Source organism: Oncorhynchus kisutch, linkage group LG14 (assembly GCF_002021735.2).
Source record: "Oncorhynchus kisutch isolate 150728-3 linkage group LG14, Okis_V2, whole genome shotgun sequence".
In the NCBI taxonomy this organism is placed as follows: Eukaryota; Metazoa; Chordata; class Actinopteri; order Salmoniformes; family Salmonidae; genus Oncorhynchus; species Oncorhynchus kisutch.
In genome coordinates this window covers 51,377,848-51,397,104 of record NC_034187.2, presented here as the reverse complement: position 1 = coordinate 51,397,104, position 19,257 = coordinate 51,377,848, and the positions used below count along the sequence as shown (strand labels likewise).

The window sequence follows — 19,257 nt, the reverse complement described above, 5'->3', positions numbered from 1 at the left end:
TTTTTGCCAGTATAAAGTGCAAAACAAAAAGGGAACAATCATTTCGGTTTAGCACTTTATTTCACTCTTCACTGACACTTTTTGTATTCTTTAAATATGTAACTGGCTGGTGGACTAAGTAAGGGTCATGGTTACGGTTAAGGGGAAACTTGGACATAAATAGCTTGCGCTTCAGTTTTGATAAATGAACAAGTGAATGAATGAATGAATACTTTATTGTCCCATAGGGAAATGTGTCTGGCAACAACACAGGCATTCAAATTTCCCTATGGGACAATGACGTGTTCATTCATTCGTTCATTCATTCGTTCATCCATTCATAATTAAGTGCAAGCTATTTAAGTACAAGCATCTCCTTAACCGTAACTCTTATTTATTCTGTCAGTTCCGTACTAAAAAGAATACAAAGCCCTATAACAAATACGGCATCAAACACCTATGCTGCAGTAAAGTTAAGACAGTTTCCCATAAAGCATCAATCAACGTAGTACCGTCAATAGATCCTCTTCTCAGGGCAGCATGCCAACTTCGAGATGTAGTCAGTAACAAGGCAGATACATGCAACAGGTTTCACTGACTCAAAGAAGTCTTCATGTTGATGGACCAAGCAACGCACACGGGGTGAGAGGATTTACTTCAGAAATAGTCGGCATCCCAAAGAGCTCTGGTCAACAGTAGTGCACTATATGGGGAATATGATGCTATTTGGGATGCGCTCTGTCCGAAGGAGATGCTTAGCAGCTTTCCCAGAACCAGACAGTGAGGGAGTGTACCATTCCAGATGTTATGGCTGTTTTTCTCCCCAGCCGAACATAATTGTTCTGGGGATCCATGCCAATACTCTGTGGCTCATGAGGTAAAGAGTAAAAGCTTATTTGGACCTGGCACTAAATCAAAGAGGTTCCTTTTTTCCCCCTTTGGTAAGATAAACAAATGTTTTTGTCAGTGGGAAAAACATCCTCTTTAGTCTTTTAGTGGCTCAGACTGTATTTTTAAGCTCCAGAGAGGATTGTGTTCACCTGCCTCAGTGCCTCAGCATATTTAGCATAGCAAACATTATTTTGATATTGAAAAATGCATGCTAAACTTATGTTTGGGTTCCATCTGGCCCATTCTTAATGAAAAACAGTTAATCATTTGTCATCTGTGTAATAGCCTCAGGCTTAGTCCAGATTCCAATTTGTAATGTCTGTAGTTCAGCCCACACGGTGACAGTGCCAGGGGTGCTATATAACATTCACAGAAACACACCCAATAAACAGAGGGTCTAGGAATATAAATGTTCTTCTGATACCCTCCAACTGCATTCCCACTGAGCACAGACGTCAATTCAACGTCTATTCCACATTGGTTCCATGTTTTGTCATTGAAATTACGTGGATACCACGTTGATTCAACCAGTGTGTGTCCAGTCAGTTCATTTCACAGCTGTATACATTTTTCAGTAGGCCTTTTACTCAGCCTGTATGTAAATGTATTTTGGAGGGAGAATTTAGCCTGGCCTCCATTTATATAGCTTAAATATAATAGGACTGCACTTCAAAGCTACGAGTTCTCACTTGCCAATTTCTAATTGATAGCTTGAGAGCAGAGGCTTCTAACCTTGAATTTAGCAAGGCGGCGGCTGCGAACACACCCCACCCTCCGCCTCTTCGTTGGTGCTATAGCAGATAATTCACGTGCATTCCCCAATTAGAGATGATTTGTAGGGGAGTCCGGGCAGTGAGCTCCTTGTTGGCGGTTCTTGTCTTGGCAGGGGAGCTTGTTTTCAACTGCGTTGCTAGGGGACGCGGGGAACAGCAGACATACGTTAGGTTAAACCAGGGCAGTTGCTGCGGAGGCCCGGGCAGAGACATACCTGCACTGTCTGACGGAGTCTATTGGCTGGGAATGGGATCAAGGGTCAAAGGTCTGTCAGCTTCTAGGAAGGTTTCAGTGCTCTAAACCTGCTCTAACCTAAGAAACAGCTCCCAAACACCAAGGAGTCATGGATAAGTAACTGTCTGTCACACATTCACAGTGTGGTTCTACAGAGGTGCAGACATGCAATTTTATATTCAGTGAAAGGCAATGTAGTTTAAACAGGCAGGGGATAAATCATGAATTGGAGGTCACCTGTTTTTCATGTTTACTGCTGTTGAAATGAACTTTGGCAATATTCAAGTACCAGCATACAGCCTCCAAAAACATGTCCTGATATGACCTAAAGGTTGAGCCAAATTAAGAGAGCCTTGTGTTACAGTCTGGTAGACCAGTGACAGCATTGGAAACTCTGACGAGAGGAAATAGAACTCCACTTCAGAGTGGCAGTGAAATGAACGAACATGTTACTGTAATGCGGTTTGACTGAATATCCTGTCCGGCAGTAGTACACACATTGGAGTAGTCCACACACTATGAGCCTTCAACACTGTGGGTAGAGATCAAGCTGAAGACACGGTATCCCTTTGGCTAAAAGAGAATGGACGTGCCCTGCCTGAGGTTATTTAATCAAACCGCAGACCTAAAGTTAGGTCGAGGTGAATAACAAGACAGCAAGAAAAAATAGAAGCATTTAATCCTACGCCAAGAAAATGAAAAGACGCCATCTTTAAAAGAGTAGAATACTGAAAATCTTTAATGAAGGCTTTTAATATTATACATAGACAGGGTTTAGAGATCTTTAATTGAGAAAGGATCAAGTCCCCTTCCTTGTCATTATATTTAAATGTCTTGTATCAGTTACTGCTGGGCAGAAACTCCATGTACAGTACTTCCAGTTCAGTCCTTTTGTTATGATAGCTTGATTCCCTTTATCATTCTCCGTTGATTAAATACACTTTCTTTTATAGCTCCGGGTTCCTCTGAGTAATATCTCTATTCCCCTTTTTCTCATCTAGGGCTGAATTCAGTCTTTCATTTACAGTTCATAGTCCTTGGGATATGATATCAGCATTTCCCCCTGGGCTTATTGGCCTGGAATCATTTTCTATTTCATCGCTCGGTCCTTTTTATCATTTCCATGAAATGAAACTTTCACCTTGTTTTTTTTTTATATTGCGCCATCCTCCAGTCCCTTTTGTCATCCAATGCCACCTTTAAAAATGTCAAAAACACCCAGTCCGAAAACTGGCTAAGATGTTATTAGTGTTACCAGTATTGACTGCTCTCTCACTTTTCCACATTGGCAACCCTCTTTCCTATAACTGCACTGTATTGTCATCACGAATATACAGTAACGGAATATACACAGTTTGGTATGCATAGCTATTAATAAAGTGCAAACAGCATTTAGTTACGAAAGCTGTATATTTTCCCCAGTCCAGTCATGGCTTTGATCCGTCTTTGGAGCAGCTGCTGTAAATCTTTAAAAACACGATCACTTCCTTTCTGATTGGTCAGTTTTGTTACCTTTTACATGCATGACCCACCACATCCAATCTGTTTGCTCCTCGGAGTCACAAGCAGGACAAATACACAGAGCACATACACAGACTCTCCACTTGAATCTCTCTCAGCTGCTTGGTTGCTTGCAGTTATCAGCCTCCCCAGCAGGGGGCATTGTAGTTTCTGAGGCATACTTCCTACTTCTCAATCTCTTCAATCTCTGTCACAGAGACATCCTGGGGGATCTTTTCCTCGGAATTGCTGCGTCCAGACAGCTTGTCTGGGTGCTCCATGTCATTGAAGCGTTCGGCCACACACTGAGCAGTTAGCCTGGCCTCGGGGTCGTGGTCCCAGCACTCGTCTATGGTGCCGCACACCACCTGGATGCCCTGAGGGAGGCGCAGTGGAGCACAGAGACACGCAGTCAGCAGTAGTAGTAGAGAGAGTGAGAAGTTGGCCCTAATCAAAGATCTAAGATCAGATTATACTATGAAAAAAATATAAAAATATCCGTGATTGGGGCAACTTCGACTTAATCCTCGTTATTGTAAAAAAAAAAAAAAAAAGAAGAAGAATACGCAAGTAAATTATGCAATAATTATTCTGCGCTTGTGTGCATCATGCACCTGCAGTATGTGCGTGTGTGTGTTTGTGTGTGTGCGTATTTAGTCCTATATGTGTGTAAGGATGCGTCAGTGAGTGCATAATGAAAGCAGGCCTTGTTACTTACTGGGTGGTTGATCCAGCTGTTGGGGATCTCTGGCCTCCCTCTGTCTCTGAGAACGCTGTCCTTCATACTCTCCACACACGGGTGCTCCCTCACCTTACCGAAGGGTGGCTCGTAGTCCTTCACCTCTGTGCACAAACACACACAGAGCTGTACAATTAAGACAGGAGCCATAGAGATACAGATGTCAAAATATACATATGATACAGTTTAAATGGAGGTAGGTTCAGAAACATAAACACACAGAGCCATGTATTGTTTTGTTTATATTCAAATGTAGCTCTACCCTCACGATATGATTTTCCATGAAAGTCGACAATAAGGTTTGTATACGCAAACAGAAACAGAGAGACACAGACATCCAAAAGGTACATATGTCGTAGGTTTATAGGATGAGGGGCCAGCGAAAACCTGCCGGAGGAAAAACAGTCAATATTATTGCATTTGGGCTCGTTGAGAATGTGCTTGAAACAACTCACCAACTCAGCGTTGGCTCAGTGTCAGCTATCTTATAACGCGGCATCCAAGATACTCGTCAAGCCCTATGTCGGAATAAAGTTTACTCGGGCAGAATATTACAGAGTTGGCTTGGGATGATGCAGAGAACTATTTATCTTTAGATAGATCTGATCTGTCCATTGGGTAGAGCAACAAATCAAACTCAAGAGTACTATGAAGAGTGGAGCTCTTGTATAAAAAAAAAAAATGTTTCAGAAAGTCCAAAAGGGGTAATTAAAGTAGCTTGACGGAAACTGTGTGAGAACCTCGAGCGCTGAAACTGAACTAAAAGTCATTTTCCAGGGAGATTCCCAACGTTAAAAAAAATGGTACCCGAGTAAGTTAATTATCCTCAATAGCGCCATATCGCAAAAACATTCCTGTACAATGACACGGAACAGGCGTGAGACAAGAGCCAACTGAAAACAACACGGTTATTCAGGGGCCAATAGGCACTGTGGTATTAATAAATATTTCCACAATGAATACCTGTACTGTAACTATTGTTTCACTTTTGCATTAGTTTAGTAATGCCATCGTGAATAGAAAGAAGACATGGAAATACAGTAGTATATGGATCCGAATGAAAACCTTTCCCATCGCTTAACACAATCCCACAATCAATCAAACCAATGATGAGTTGACCTGTTAAGAAACTGAAAGGCCCAGTGCAGACAAAAACGTGATTTTCCTGTGTTTTATATATATTTACACACTATGAGGTTGGAATAATACTGTGAAATTGTGAAAATTATGATAATGCCCTTTTAGTGTAAGAGCTGTTTGGAAAGACCTCCTGAAATGTCTGCCTGTTTTGGTCGGATAGAGCTCAGGCCAGCTACTTTTGTTTCTTTTTGACCATTTTAATTGAAAACAATCACATTAAGGTACTTAATTATTAACCAGAAATGATTTGATATTGAGATAAAAATTGCTGCATTGGCCCTTTAAAGCTGATGAGCTGTTTCCCTGTACAGTTCTGTAATACTGTTCAATTCTGAGTGAATTCTGTCTGACAGCTGAGAAACGGGCGGTCCCTGCCCAGAAGAGAGGCCTCGCAGGAAGTCCAGATGCACACAGACAGGAATTGGACGCTAGGTCACAGCTTGGGCCAACAGCTGACTCCACAGGCATGAGCATCCTGTTTTGACAAGAAGACTTCCCTCGTTTCAGTGTTTAAGAAAAATACACCCATCCATCCACCCGCCCGCCCATCTGTCATTATTTAAGCGAGTAAAGGAATAACGTTAGAGGATCTGGGTACTGTAACGAGTGCACGAGTGGGAGCCAATTTCTAAAACAATTGTGCAATTTTCTTTATCGTCTTAATGCTAAAACAGTAGCTCCCAAAATATGCCATATGAATCAATAAGTCCACACCCTTCATTTATCTGGGTAGCCGGAGAGTAGAGCATTTCAGAAGTCTAATGCTTTTGTCACATCTACATTACACTACCGCAATGCTCTATTTTCCGGCTATCCGGATAAAGCAACTAAATACACTTCAGTTAGTGCTAAATACGGCTGCTGGAATCTTGACTAGAACCCAAAAAGTTGATTATATTACTCTCTACACTGGCTTCCTGTTAAGGCTAGGGCTGATTTCAAGGTTTTACTGCTAACCTACAAAGCATTGCATGGACTTGCTCCTACCTATCTCTCCGATTTGGTCCTGCCCCTACATACCTACACGTATGCTACGGTCACAAGACGCAGGCCCTAGAATTTCTAAACAAACAGTGGGAGGCAGGGCTTTCTCCTATAGAGCTAAATTTGTATGGAATGGTCTGCCTATCCATGTGAGAGACAAAGACTCTCGACCTTTAAGTCTTTACTGAAGACGCATCTCTTCAGTAGGTCCTATGATTGAGTGAAATCTGGCCCAGGGGTGCGAAGGTGAACGGCAATGCACTGGAGTGACGAAACGCCCTTGCTCCCCTCTCTCCACTGGGATTCTCTGCCACTGGCTTACTAGTGCTCTTCCATGCCATCCCTAGAAGGGGTGAGACACGTCGTGCCAGGGTTTTTTCCCTCTATACTCGGCTTGAGTGGGTTAAGTCACTGACGTGATCTTCTTGTTCGGTTTTGCGCACCCTCAGGCTTGTGCGGTGGAGGAGATCTTTGTGGGCTATACTCAGCTTTGACTAAAGGTAGTAAGTGTGTGGTCTGGTGATCTCCCTCGAGTGGTGTGGGGGCTGCTTTGGCAAAGTGGGCGGGGTTATATCCCGCCTGGTTGGTCCCGTCGGACAGGGCCCCCCCTTATCTCAGCCTCCAGTATCGATGCTGCAATAGTCTATGTGCTGCGGGGCTAGGGTCAGTCTGTCCTATCTGGTGAAATTCTCCTGTCTTATCTGGTGAAATTCTCCTGTCTTATCTGGTGTAATTCTCCTGTCTTATCTGGTGCCCTGTGTGACCTTAAGTATGCTCCCTCTAATTATCTAATTCTCCACATTGACATGAATGTGGTGTCATATAAAAGAAGAGGTTGTGCTCTTTAAAAGTATGTTAACTTGTCATTGTCACGTGTTCTTTGTTTTTGAGCTCTGTCTGTTTGTTTGAAATGTGTGAGAAAATGAGTTTTACCTCGAAAATTCTCAGAAACTACAGCAGCATTCTAGAATTCTATTGGGGTCTAAAGGGTTAAAGCATATCACTTTCCTATTGACTCACATACCTGTATTAGAACTGTTAATAACACCTTTGATGATAACTGACATGTTGTCTGTATCACTCACTGTGAGTTGTCATAGGACATGAGAAAAGTCTGAAATAGTCTCAACAAGTGAATCAAGAAAATGTCTCAACATTCCCGCTCTGGTGTTTCCCACTGACTTCCTCTTGCTGGTTTGTAATGTCAATACAGTACATTTTTGGCAGCTCAGACATGTTTCCATAGGTTTAGACTCATGGCCAGACTGTTGTGTCTTTATTGGATCTCATCACCACACTGCCTCTCTCTCCCTCATGCTATTAACCATCAGGTCTCAGTCTGGTTTCCTGGTTCAGAGCTTGACCTGTTTAAGTTACTGTGCAGCCCCAGTCATATGTTTGTTATTATGGCTCATTCTAGAGACTTCTGTTCAAACTGTACCCTGTGGTTGAGCAAGCATGCCACCACCTGAGTATATCTGAACCGCCTGAGTATATCTGAACCATCTGAGTATATCTGAACCATCTGAGTATATCTGGACCACCTGAGTATATCTGAACCACCTGAGTATATCTGAATAACCTGAGTATATCTGAATAACCTTAGTATATCTGAACCACATGAGTATATCTGAACCACATGAGTATATCTGAACCACCTGAGTATATCTGAATAACCCGAGTATATCTGAACCACCTGAGTATATCTGAATAACCTGAGTATATCTGAACCACCTGAGTATATCTGAATAACCTGAGTATATCTGAACCACCTGAGTATATCTGAACCACCTGAGTATATCTGAACCACCTGAGTATATCTGAATAACCTGAGTATATCTGAACCACCTTATTACAATGCCTTGCAAAAGTATTCATCCCCCTTGGCGTTTTTCCTATTTTGTTGCATTAGAACCTGTAACTTAAATATATTTTTATTTGGATTTCATGTAATGGACATACAAAAATAGTCCAAATTGGTGAAGTGAAATTTCAAAAATAACTTGTTTCAAAAAATAAAAAATAATAAACGGAAAAGTGGTGCGTGCATATGTATTCACCCCCTTTGCTATGAAGCCCCTAAATAAGATCTGGTGCAACCAATTACCTTCAGAAGTCACATAATTAGTTAAATAAAGTCCACCTGTATGCAATCTAAGTGTCACATGATCTGTCACATGATCTCATTATATATACACCTGTTCTGAAAGGCCCCAGAGTCTGCAACACCACTAAGCAAGCGGCACCACCAAGCAAGCGGCACCATGAAGACCAAGGAGCTCTCCAAACAGGTCAGGGACAAAGTTGTTGAGAAGTACAGATCAGGGTTGGGTTATAAAAAAATATACAAAACTTTGAACATCCCACGGAGCACCATTAAATCCATAATTTAAAAATTTAAAGAATATGGCACCACAACAAACATGCCAAGAGAGGGCCGCCCACCAAAACTCACAGACTAGGCAAGTGAAGGAGCTGCAAAGCTCCACCGCAGAGATTGGAGTATCTATCCATAGGACCACTTTAAGCCATACACTCCACAGAGCTGGGCTTTATGGAAGAGTGGCCAGAAAAAATACATTGCTTAAGAAAGAAATAACCAAACCCATTTGGTGTTCGCCAAAAGGCATGTGGGAGACACCCCAAACATATGGAAGAAGGTACTCTGGTCAGATGAGACTAAAATTAAGCTTTTTGGCCATCAAGGAAAACGATATGTCTGTCACAAACCCAACACCTCTCATCACCCCGAGAACACCATACAGTGAAGCATGGTGGTGGCAGCATCATGCTGTGGGGATGTTTTTCATCGTCAGGGACTGGTAAACTGGTGGGAGTGATGGATAATGCTAAATACAGGGAAATTCTTGAGGGAAACCTGTTTCAGTCTTCAAGAGATTTGAGACTGGGACAGAGGTTCACCTTTCAGCAGGACAATTACCCTAAGCATACTGCTAAAGTAACACTCGAGTGGTTTAAGGGGAAACATTTAAATGTCTTGGAATGACCTAGTAAAAGGCCCGACCTCAATCCAATTGAGAATCTGTAGTATGACTTAAAGATTGCTGTACACCAGCGGAACCCATCTGAATTTAAGGAGCTGGAGCAGTTTTGCCTTGATGAATGGGCAAAAATCCCAGTGGCTAGATGAGCCAAGCTTATAGAGACATACCATAAGAGACAGCTGTAATTGCTGCAAAAGGTGGCTCTACAAAGTATTGATTTTGGGGGGGTGAATAGTTATGTACGCTCAAGTTTTCTGTTTTATTGTGTGTCTTATTTCTTGTTAGTTTCACAATAAAAAATATTTAGCTTTTTCAAAGTGGTAGGCATGTTGTTTAAATCAAGTGATACAACACCCCCCCCCCACACACATTTTTTAAAAATTTTATTCCAGGTTGTAAGGCAGCAAAATCGGAGAAATGGCAAGGGGGTGAATGCTTTCACAAGCCACTGTATATCTGAACCAGAACATGCCAGTTCACATCAAATTTGAAATAAGATAAAGAAAAGGGGAAGAGAGAATGACCAATGTAAACCAACAGACATACAGTACCCCTCAGGCACATAGGAATGTGGTATTCATCATACAGTACTTTGTTGTGGTTAATTTCTTGTGCACTATCTGGTAGATATTAGGATTTCCGTCATCTTAAATAATTCAAGAAAACAGATCCTCATAGGGCAAACAAAAGTCTGCTTCCCAATCTGAAGCCAACACGGCAGCAGGAATCTGTTTGAGATGCTGTAGTCTCAATAAGAGTCACAGTTTGACAATCCAGCTTGACACTCTCTCCCTCCCTCTTGGGGAATGATAATCTATTCTATTATACTCCTCTCTTCTGATGGTTTTGATTAAGATGAAAGCGTGTGGCGATGGCTCTGACACTTGTTTTCTGTTCCTCACAGGTTGTTAAAGCCCTGGGTGACAGACAGACAGAAAACCAGCCAGCAAGACAGACAGACAGAAAGACATGCCCTTATACGGAAAAAAACAAAACATGAATTTCACATGAACACGTGAAGTGTTCCAAAAACACGTATTCATGTGATCACATGCTCTTACATGTATGTGAAGTTAAGGTGATAACATGTGACAACATTTAAAGTAAGATGTGATAACACAAAACAACACGCGAAAAGTGTTCCAAAAACACATTTTTACATGAGTTCACAGTTGAAATTTCATGTGAAATCATGTGGTTTTTCTGTAAGGGTAAGGACAGACCGAAAAGACAGACAGACAGTTTGCCAGACAGCTAGCCAGGCAGACAGACAGCGTGGGGCACATTCAGGCTTGAGGTGAGGCCATGACATCTGGATAGCAGCCGCCCTCCTCTACTCTGCTCTGCTCTGCTCTACTCTACTCTACTCTAACCCTGTCTTCTCCCTCAGGGGAGTGAAGGCATTTCTCCTATAGTGGGATGGTCAACACCACCGTTCCTCCCTGACCCCGCCTGGGAACACCCTCCTGTCTTTCCTGCTCCTAATTCCAGCCCTGCAAATTATATGGGAGAGACATTTCGGGAAAAGAGACGGCCCCAGGACGCTGTCTTTATTACTTTCTTTCAGAGTTTCTCTTTTTACTTGTCCTTACTTTTACTTTAGAGGATAAAGAGTGCATTGTGTTGGCTGCTGCTGCCTCCTCGGAGGCTGCGACTGGCCCTGTTGACAGACAGGCACGTTCGTACCGCGTGACAGACAGCGTGACAGATCCCAGATTATACAAAAGGTCCCGAAACTGTGACAAAGTGGCTGACTGACTGCCTGTGTTATGTGGCAGTCTGCCAGGCAAGGCAGTGAGACGACAGGAACTGTTCTGACATCTGTCTGGCGGTGGCGGCTGAGGCAGGGAAGCCAACGCGACAGACAGGGAAGCCAACGCGGCTCCACCTTCCAACTCATTATAATGATGCACTGAGATGTGTCAGTCTGACTGTGTGTGGGGAAGAGGGAAGTGTGTGTGTCTTCTCAGTTGAGAGGAGTTTCATGCCATCGGGTGTGTGTGTTCTCAGGTGAGCAGAGTTTTATGCCATCAAGATTGACTCACCGAGCTGGGATGATAGCATGGGAAGCTTTTATTGAACGGATGACAAGTGGTCCAAAAATGAATGTGCTGTGGTTATGTGAGTGCCACTTTCGCTGACATAGATAGAAGATTTGATAAGATAGTCATTCTAACTCTGCAAACATTTTGCCCCCAAGGGAATATCCAAACAAACGGTCAGTGCGGCACAGTAACGCTTTTACACAAGATAAGGCAGCTTGCTGTATCAAGGTGGGAGACTAGCTAAATGCATGGTGGATGTATGTAATGTAATCATGCGGTGGGGAGGGGGTTATTTATTACTGTAAGAGTATATGCTTCAGCACAAGAGACTGCTGAGAGAGAGAGAGAGAGAGAGAGGAAGGGAGAGAGAGACTCTGTGCCCTAGATAAAGGAGGCCTGAGGACATAGTGACCGACCTGGGTCTGTAAAGAATGTCTACTGCCTTGAAGCTGAAACGAGGGAGAGGTTTTTGGACACAATAACGACTGAATATCTGAATGTTTGGAGAGAGATAAGTGAATGAATGAATGAGTTCATGAATGGACGAGCGAGTGAACAAATGAATGAACGAACATAAAAATATAACCACTCATGCGGTTTCTGAGTTGTCCTACTCAGTGGAATGCCTTGCTCTGTAGGACCAATGTAACCATAAGCCACTACGCACTTTTGCCAATCATGGGCCTAGATTCCCTTAAAACTCATCATCATCACCACAAATATGCTTTCTACTCCAGCAAGACACCAGCTAGGCTACAGCACATCCTCATGTAAACAAGACCAATATTGCCCCTCCATGGAACTGAATATAGTACTTTCAATATGTGTGTGTGTGTGTGCATTGCTCATTCCATGCAAAACAGGAAATTACTATTTTCATTTCAGAGGTGTACCCACAGGGCACACATATTCTTCACCCCCTGCCAATGGAGGAAAAGGTGAGAGGGTCTAACAGGCCCGACCATTCCGCAATGTCCTTCAGAGGGCTTTGGGGCAGCGCTACTGCTCTGACGGTGTTCAAGGGACCACTAGGGACCAAAGGGAAAACAGGAAATGGCCACGCTGGAAGTAGGCGAGCACCAACACTAACATTTGATCGATCAACGTTCTGACACAATGGTCAAACATGGTCAAGCAAGACCAAATAGACCACAGTGACACAGAGTGGATTGAAAATATGAAATATGGCCATGTGGCTTGCCGTAGGATGCCCATTGGATAGTCACCCAATTATATTAATTTCTCATATCCTGTCTGTGTTGTTCAGAGAGATGGCAAACAGGAAGAAGGGTCATTAGATAAGGGAAGGCTGTTGTTCATTTATGAACTACCTGAGGATGAATTGTGTTTTTGACACAATTTGTTTTCTCTGAAATGGTTCCCACACCACATTTGTTTTATTTGACCCTTATTTTAACAGGTAAGTTGACTGAGAACACATTCTCATTTACAGCAATGACCTGGGGAATAGTTACAGGGGAAAGGAGGGGGGATGAATGAGCCAATTGGAAGCTGGGGATGATTAGGTGGCCATGATGGTATGAGGGCCAGGTTACAATAGGTGCAATGGTATTTTTAGTGACCACAGAGAATCAGGACACCCGTTTAACGTCCCATTCGAAAGACAGCACCCTACACAGGGCAATGTTCCCAATAACTGCCCTTGGGGAATTGGGATATATTTTTGTTCTACGTACTCCCCACCCGTTTTGGTAAAAAGCTAAGGGATGGGACTGAAGAAATGTAACGACTCCTAAATTCATAGAAAGACCTATGGATGCAAGGACTGACCATTTTTTAGGCTATATAGTGTTTGTTTACATTAACTTGTTTACAAACATTGGAGTAAAACAAGCTTATATTTTGGCTTGTTGAACTACGCTCATGAGACATAAGTTATATTCTTCAAGAATCAATGGGTAAAATGGATGTAGCGATTGCCGATTGCCCCTTTAAGCAGTCATGAGTAGTGCTGTGGACATCATGACATTTTGTCAGCCGGTGATTGTCAAGCAAATAACTGCTGGTCTCAAGGTCATTTACCATTAATTAACATAAACAAATGTAGCATTTCCTGGCTTCCACGCGCAGCCTACAAGCCACTGATGCAGACCTTTGGAACATCTACATTTTAAAAAGTCTTAATAAATCCATGAAATATAGCCTACACCATCACAATAAATCCCTTATTTATTTTAGACTAGTCTGAAGAAATATGATATGAAGAAAATGTAGTCTATTACAGAAGAACAGAATAGCATACTCTGAGTTGTCCTTATGTTAGGCCCTGATCTGGCTATGCCATATGGCTGTGGGCTATACTAGTTGTGGGCTATACTAGTCATTTAGCAGGCAAGATTTGCTTAGAATTCCATGGCATTGGCCTCCCGAGTGGTGCAGCGGTCTAAGGCACTGCTTGAGGCGTCACTACAGACCCGGGTTTGATCCCGGGCTGTGTCACAACCGGCCGTGACCGTGAGTCCCATAGGGCGGCTCACAATTGGCCCACAGTCGTCTGTGTTAGGGGAGGGTTTGGCCGAGGGGGCTTTACTTGGCTCAGTACGTTCTAGCGACTCCTTGTGGCGGGCCGGGTGCCTGCAGGATGATTACGTCGTCAGTTGAATAGTGTTTCCTCCGACACATTGGTAAAGCTGGCTTCCGGATTAAGGAGCACGGTTTGGCGGGTCATGTTTCGGAGGAGACATGACTCAACCTTCACCTCTCCCGAGCCCGTTGGGGAGTTGCAGCAATGAGTCAACATTGAAAAAGGGGTACAAGAATATAAATACAAATCTGTGGCATTATTTAATAGTATGAAGAATACAATGTCTCCAAACGATTTGAGGGCGGCTATTCTGTGTTGAGCGGTTAACAAAGAAACAGGTACTTCTACATGCTTCATTTAGAGTTATTTACGTCACTTTAGTTGTACACGGCTGTAGGCTATAAGCGCAACTGTTCCATTAGCAGGAAAACACCATTCTAAAAAGTGAGTGCAAATGCAATTATGCATGTAATGCTTTTATTATAAAGGTGCATATTTATGGTGAATTCCCCCCCCCCCCCAAAACTTAAAACTCACGCGCTGCATGTGTATACCAGTTAGGCTCTAAACCCGTTGTAAAGCAGATGAATGTGTTTAATTTTAAGAAGTTATCAAAACAAATAGGCCGATGGGCCAGGCTACATGAGGTGTGTGACTCTGCTGTTGGATCTGACAATTCATCTTGATGGTTGTACAGTTGTCTCAAATAAAACTTTGAAGGACGTCGGCATTACTCTGGACCCTGATCTCTCTTTTGACGAATATACCAAGAACATTTTAAGGACAGCTTTTCCATCTTCGTAACATTGCAAAAATCTGAAACTTTTTTGTACAAAAATTATGCAGAAAGCTAATCTATGCTTTTGTCACTTCTAGATTAGACTACTGCAATGCTCTACTCTTCAGGATAAAACACTAAATAAACTTCAGTTAATGCTAAATACGGCTGCTAGAATCTTGACTAGAACCCAGAGAATTTGATTATATTAATCCAGTGCTAGCCTCTCAACCCTGGCTTCCTGTTGAGGCTTGGTCTGATTTCAAGGTAGCATTGCCTTTAAATTGTTTAACTTGGGTCAAACGTTTCAGGAAGCCTTCCACAAGCTTCCCATAATAAGTTGGGGGAATTTTGGCCCATTCCTCCTGACAGAGCTGGTTCATCCTTGGGAGCAATTTCCAAACGCCTGAAGGTACCACGTTCATTTGTACAAACAATAGTATGCTCACACTTTTTCAGTTATGCCCACAAATTTTCTATGGGATTGAGGTCAGGGTTTTGTGACGGCCACTCCAATACCTTGACTTTGTTGTCCTTAAGCCATTTTTCCACAACTTTGGAAGTATGCTTGGGGTCATTTGGAAGACCCATTTGCGACCAAGCTTTAACTTTCTGACTGATGTCTTGAGATGTTCCTTCAATATATCCACATAATTTCCCTTCCTCATGATGCCATCTATTTTGTGAAGTGCACCAGTCCCTCCTGCAGCAAAGCACCCCCACAACATGATGCTGCTACCACCGTGCTTCACGGTTGGGATGGTGTCCTTTGGCTTGCAAGCCTCCCCCTTTTTCCTCCAAACATAACGATGGTCATTATGGCCAAACAGTTCTATTTGTGTTTCATCAGACCATAGGACTTTTCTCCAAAAAGTAAGTTCTTTGTCCCCATGTGCAGTTGCAAACCATAGTCTGGCTTTTTATTGGCGGAATTTGAGCAGTGGCTTCTTCCTTGCTGAGCGGCCTTTCAGGTTATGTCAATATAGGACTTGTTTTACTGTGGATATAGATACTTTTGTACCTGTTTCCTCCAGCATCTTCACAGTGTCCTTTGCTGTTGTTCTGGGATTGATTTGCACTTTTCGCCCCAAAGTACGTTAATCTCTAGGAGACAGAACGCGTCTCCTTCCTGAGCGGTATGACAGCTGCGTGGTCCCATGGTGTTTATACTTGTGTACTATTGTTTGTACAGATGAGCGTGGTACCTTCAGGCATTTGGAAATTGCTCCCAAGGATGAACCAGATCTACAGGTCTACAGTTTTTTTTCTGAGGTCTTGGCTGATTTCTTTTGATTGTCCCATGATGTCAAGCAAAGTGGCACTGAGTTTGAAGGTAGGCCTTGAAATACATCCACAGGCACACCTCCAATTGACTCAAATGATATCAATTAGCCTATCAGAAGATTCTAAAGCCTTGACATAATTTTCTGGAATTTTCCAAGCTGTTTAACTTCTTATGGCTGGGGGCAGTATTGAGTTGCTTGGATGGATAAGGTGCCCAGAGTAAACTGCCTGCTACTCAGGCCCAGTTGCTAATATACGCAAATTCTTAGTATTAGTGTCACGACTTCTGCCGAAGTCATTGCCTCTCCTTGTTCGGGCGGTGCTCGGCGTTCGACGTCACCGGTCTTCTAGCCATCATTGATCCATTTTTCATTTTCCATTGGTTTTGTCTTCCCACACACCTGTTTTCAATCCCATTCATTACCTGTTGTGTATTTAACCCTCTGTTTCCCCTCATGTCTTTGTCAGAGATTGTTTATTGTCAGTGTAGTGTTTTTGTTGTATAGGTGCGCGACGGGTCTTCGTACCCATATTTGTTTATGTACTTTTTCCTGTTTAGTGTTATGGAGCATGTTACTATGACATTATTAAAAGACTCCATTTTACAAGACTAAAATACTTCCCTGCCACCTATACACATATGCCTGACAATTAGATTTGGATAGGAAACACTGAAGTTTCTAAACCTGTTTGAATGATGTCTGTGAGTATAACAGAACTCATATGGCAGGCAAAAACCTGACAAAAAATCCAACCAGGAAGTGGGAAACCTGAGGTTTGTAGTTTTTCAAGTCATTGCCTGTCGAATATACAGTGTCTATGGGTCATATTGCACTTCCTAAGGCTTCCACTAGATGTCAACAGTCTTTAGAACGTTGTTTGAGGCTTCTAGTGTGAAGGAGGGGGGAATGAGAACTGATTGAGTAAGGGGTCTGGCAGAGTGCCATGAGCTGATCACGCGCGCTCACGTGAGATCGACCTGCATTCCATTGCATTTCTACAGACAAGGGAATTCTCCTGTTGAAACATTATTGAAGATTTATGATAAAAACATCCTAAAGATTGATTCTGTACTTCGTTTGACATGTTTCTACGAACTGTAATATGACTTTTCGCACCTCGTGAGTTTGGATTGTGCACTAAACGCGCAAACAAAAAGGAGGTATTTGGACATAAATGATGGACTTTATTGAACAAATCAAACATTTATTGTGGAACTGGGATACCTGGGAGTGCATTCTGATGAGGATCATCAAAGGTGAATATTTATAATGCTATTTCTGACCTCTGTTGACTCCATAACATGGCGGATATCTGTATGGCTTGTTTTGGTCTCTAAGCGCTGTACTCAGATTATTGCATGGTGTGCTTTTTCCGTAAAGCTTTTTTGAAATCTGACACAGCAGTTGCATTAAGGAGAAGTTTATCTAAAGTTCCATGCATAACACTTGTATTTTCATCAACATTTATGATGAGTATTTCTGTAAATTGATGTGGCTCTCTGCAAAATCACCGGATGTTTTGGAAGCAAAACATTACTGAACGTAACGCGCCAATGTAAACTGAGATTTTTGGATATAAATATGAACTTTATCGAACAAAACATACATGTATTTGTGTAACATGAAGTCCTATGAGTGTCATCTGATGAAGATCATCAAAGGTTAGTGATTAATTTTATCTCTATTTCTGCTTTTGTGACTCCTCTCTTTGGCTGGAAAAATGGCTGTGTTTTTCTGTGACTCGGTGCAGACCTAACATAATCGCTTGGTGTGCTTTCGTCGTAAATCATTTTTGAAATCGGACACTGTGGTGGGATTAACAACAAGTTTATCTTTAAAATGGTGTAAAATACTTGTATGTTTGAGGAATTTTAATTATGGAATTTCTGTTGTTTTTTATTTGGCGCCCTGCACTTTCACTGGCTGTTGTCACATCGATCCCGTTAGCCGGATCTAAGCCATAAGAAGTTTTAAAGGCACAGTCAACTTAGTGTATGTAAACTTCTGACACACTGGAATTGTGATACAGTGAATTGTGAAATAATCTGTCTGTAAACAATTGTTGGAAAACTTGTCATGCACAAAGTAGATGTCCTAACCGACTTGCCAAAACTAGAGTTTGTTAACAAGAAATTTGTGGAGTGGTTGAAAAATTAGTTTTAATGACTGCAAACCTAAGTGTAGGTAAACTTCCAACTTCAACTGTATCTCTCCAATTTGTTCCCGCCGTACATACCTACACGTATGCTACGATCACAAGACACAGGCCTCTTTATTTTCCCTATAATTTCTAAGCAAACAGCTGGAGGCCGTGCTTTCTCCTATAGAGCTACATTTTTATGGAATGGTCTGCCTGTCCATGTGAGAGACGCAGAAGTCTTTACTGAAGACTCATCTCTTCAGTAGGTCCTAGTGTAGTCTGGTCCAGGTGTACGAAGGTGAACGGAAAGGTCCTGGAGTGACAAACCACCCTTGCGTTCTCTGCCTGGCCAGCTCCCCTCTCTCCACTGGGATTCTCTGCCTCTGACCCTATTACAGGGGCTGAGTCACTGGCTTACTAGTGCTTTTCCATGCTGTCCCTAGGAGGGGTGTGACACTTGAGTGGGCTGAGTCACTGACGTGATCATCATGTCCGGTTTTGCACCCACTCGGACTCTTGCCGTGGGGGAGATATTAGTGGGCTATACTCATCCTTGTCTCAGGGTAGTAAATTGGTGGTCTGTTGATATCCCTCGAGTGGTGTGGGAACTGTGATTTGGCAAAGTGGGTGGGCTTATATCCTGCTGGATTGGCCCGGTCCGGGGGTAACGTTGGATGGGGCCCTATTCTCCCGACCCCCCCTGTCTCAGCCTCCAGTATCTATGCTGCAATAGTCTATGTTATATCTAGTGTAATTCCCCTGTCTTATCTGGTTTCCTGTGTGACCTTAATTATGCTCCCTATAATTCTCTCTCTCTCTCCCTCTATCCTTCCCTCCCAGAGGACCTGAGCCTTAGGATCATGGCTCCTGGGTGTCCCCGGTCCACCTGGCCGTGCTGCTGCTCAAGTTTCAACTGTTCATAATTCGGCTACGGAACCCTGACCTGTTCACAGGATGTGCTACCTTGTCAAGGACCTGTTGTTTTCGGCTCTCTCTCGACCACACCTGCTGTCTTGACCTCTGAATGCTCGGCAATGAAAAGCCAACTGACATTCACTCCTGAGGTGCTGACCTGTTGCACCCTCTACAACCACTATGATTATTATTTAACCCTGCTGGTAATCTATCAACATTTGAACATCTTGAAGAACAATCTGGAATTAATGGCCATGTAGAGGACTGGCCACCCCTCAGAGCCTAGAGCTTTCTTCCTAGGT

The 19,257-nt window shown here is 42.8% G+C and overlaps 1 protein-coding gene across 1 annotated transcript in view; it reads right to left on the bottom strand.

Annotated features, from left to right (window-relative positions):
- Positions 1-2,589: 2,589 nt before the first annotated feature.
- Positions 2,590-19,257, bottom strand: part of LOC109903742 (TGF-beta receptor type-2-like) — a 30,033-nt gene continuing 13,365 nt past the window's right edge. The window contains exons 6-7 of the mRNA XM_020500639.2: positions 4,097-4,221; positions 2,590-3,755 (exon numbers count right to left, since the gene is read on the bottom strand). Of these exons, the coding sequence (XP_020356228.1) occupies positions 3,564-3,755; positions 4,097-4,221 (317 nt within the window). The 3' untranslated portion in view covers positions 2,590-3,563. The remainder of the gene's footprint in view (positions 3,756-4,096; positions 4,222-19,257) is intronic.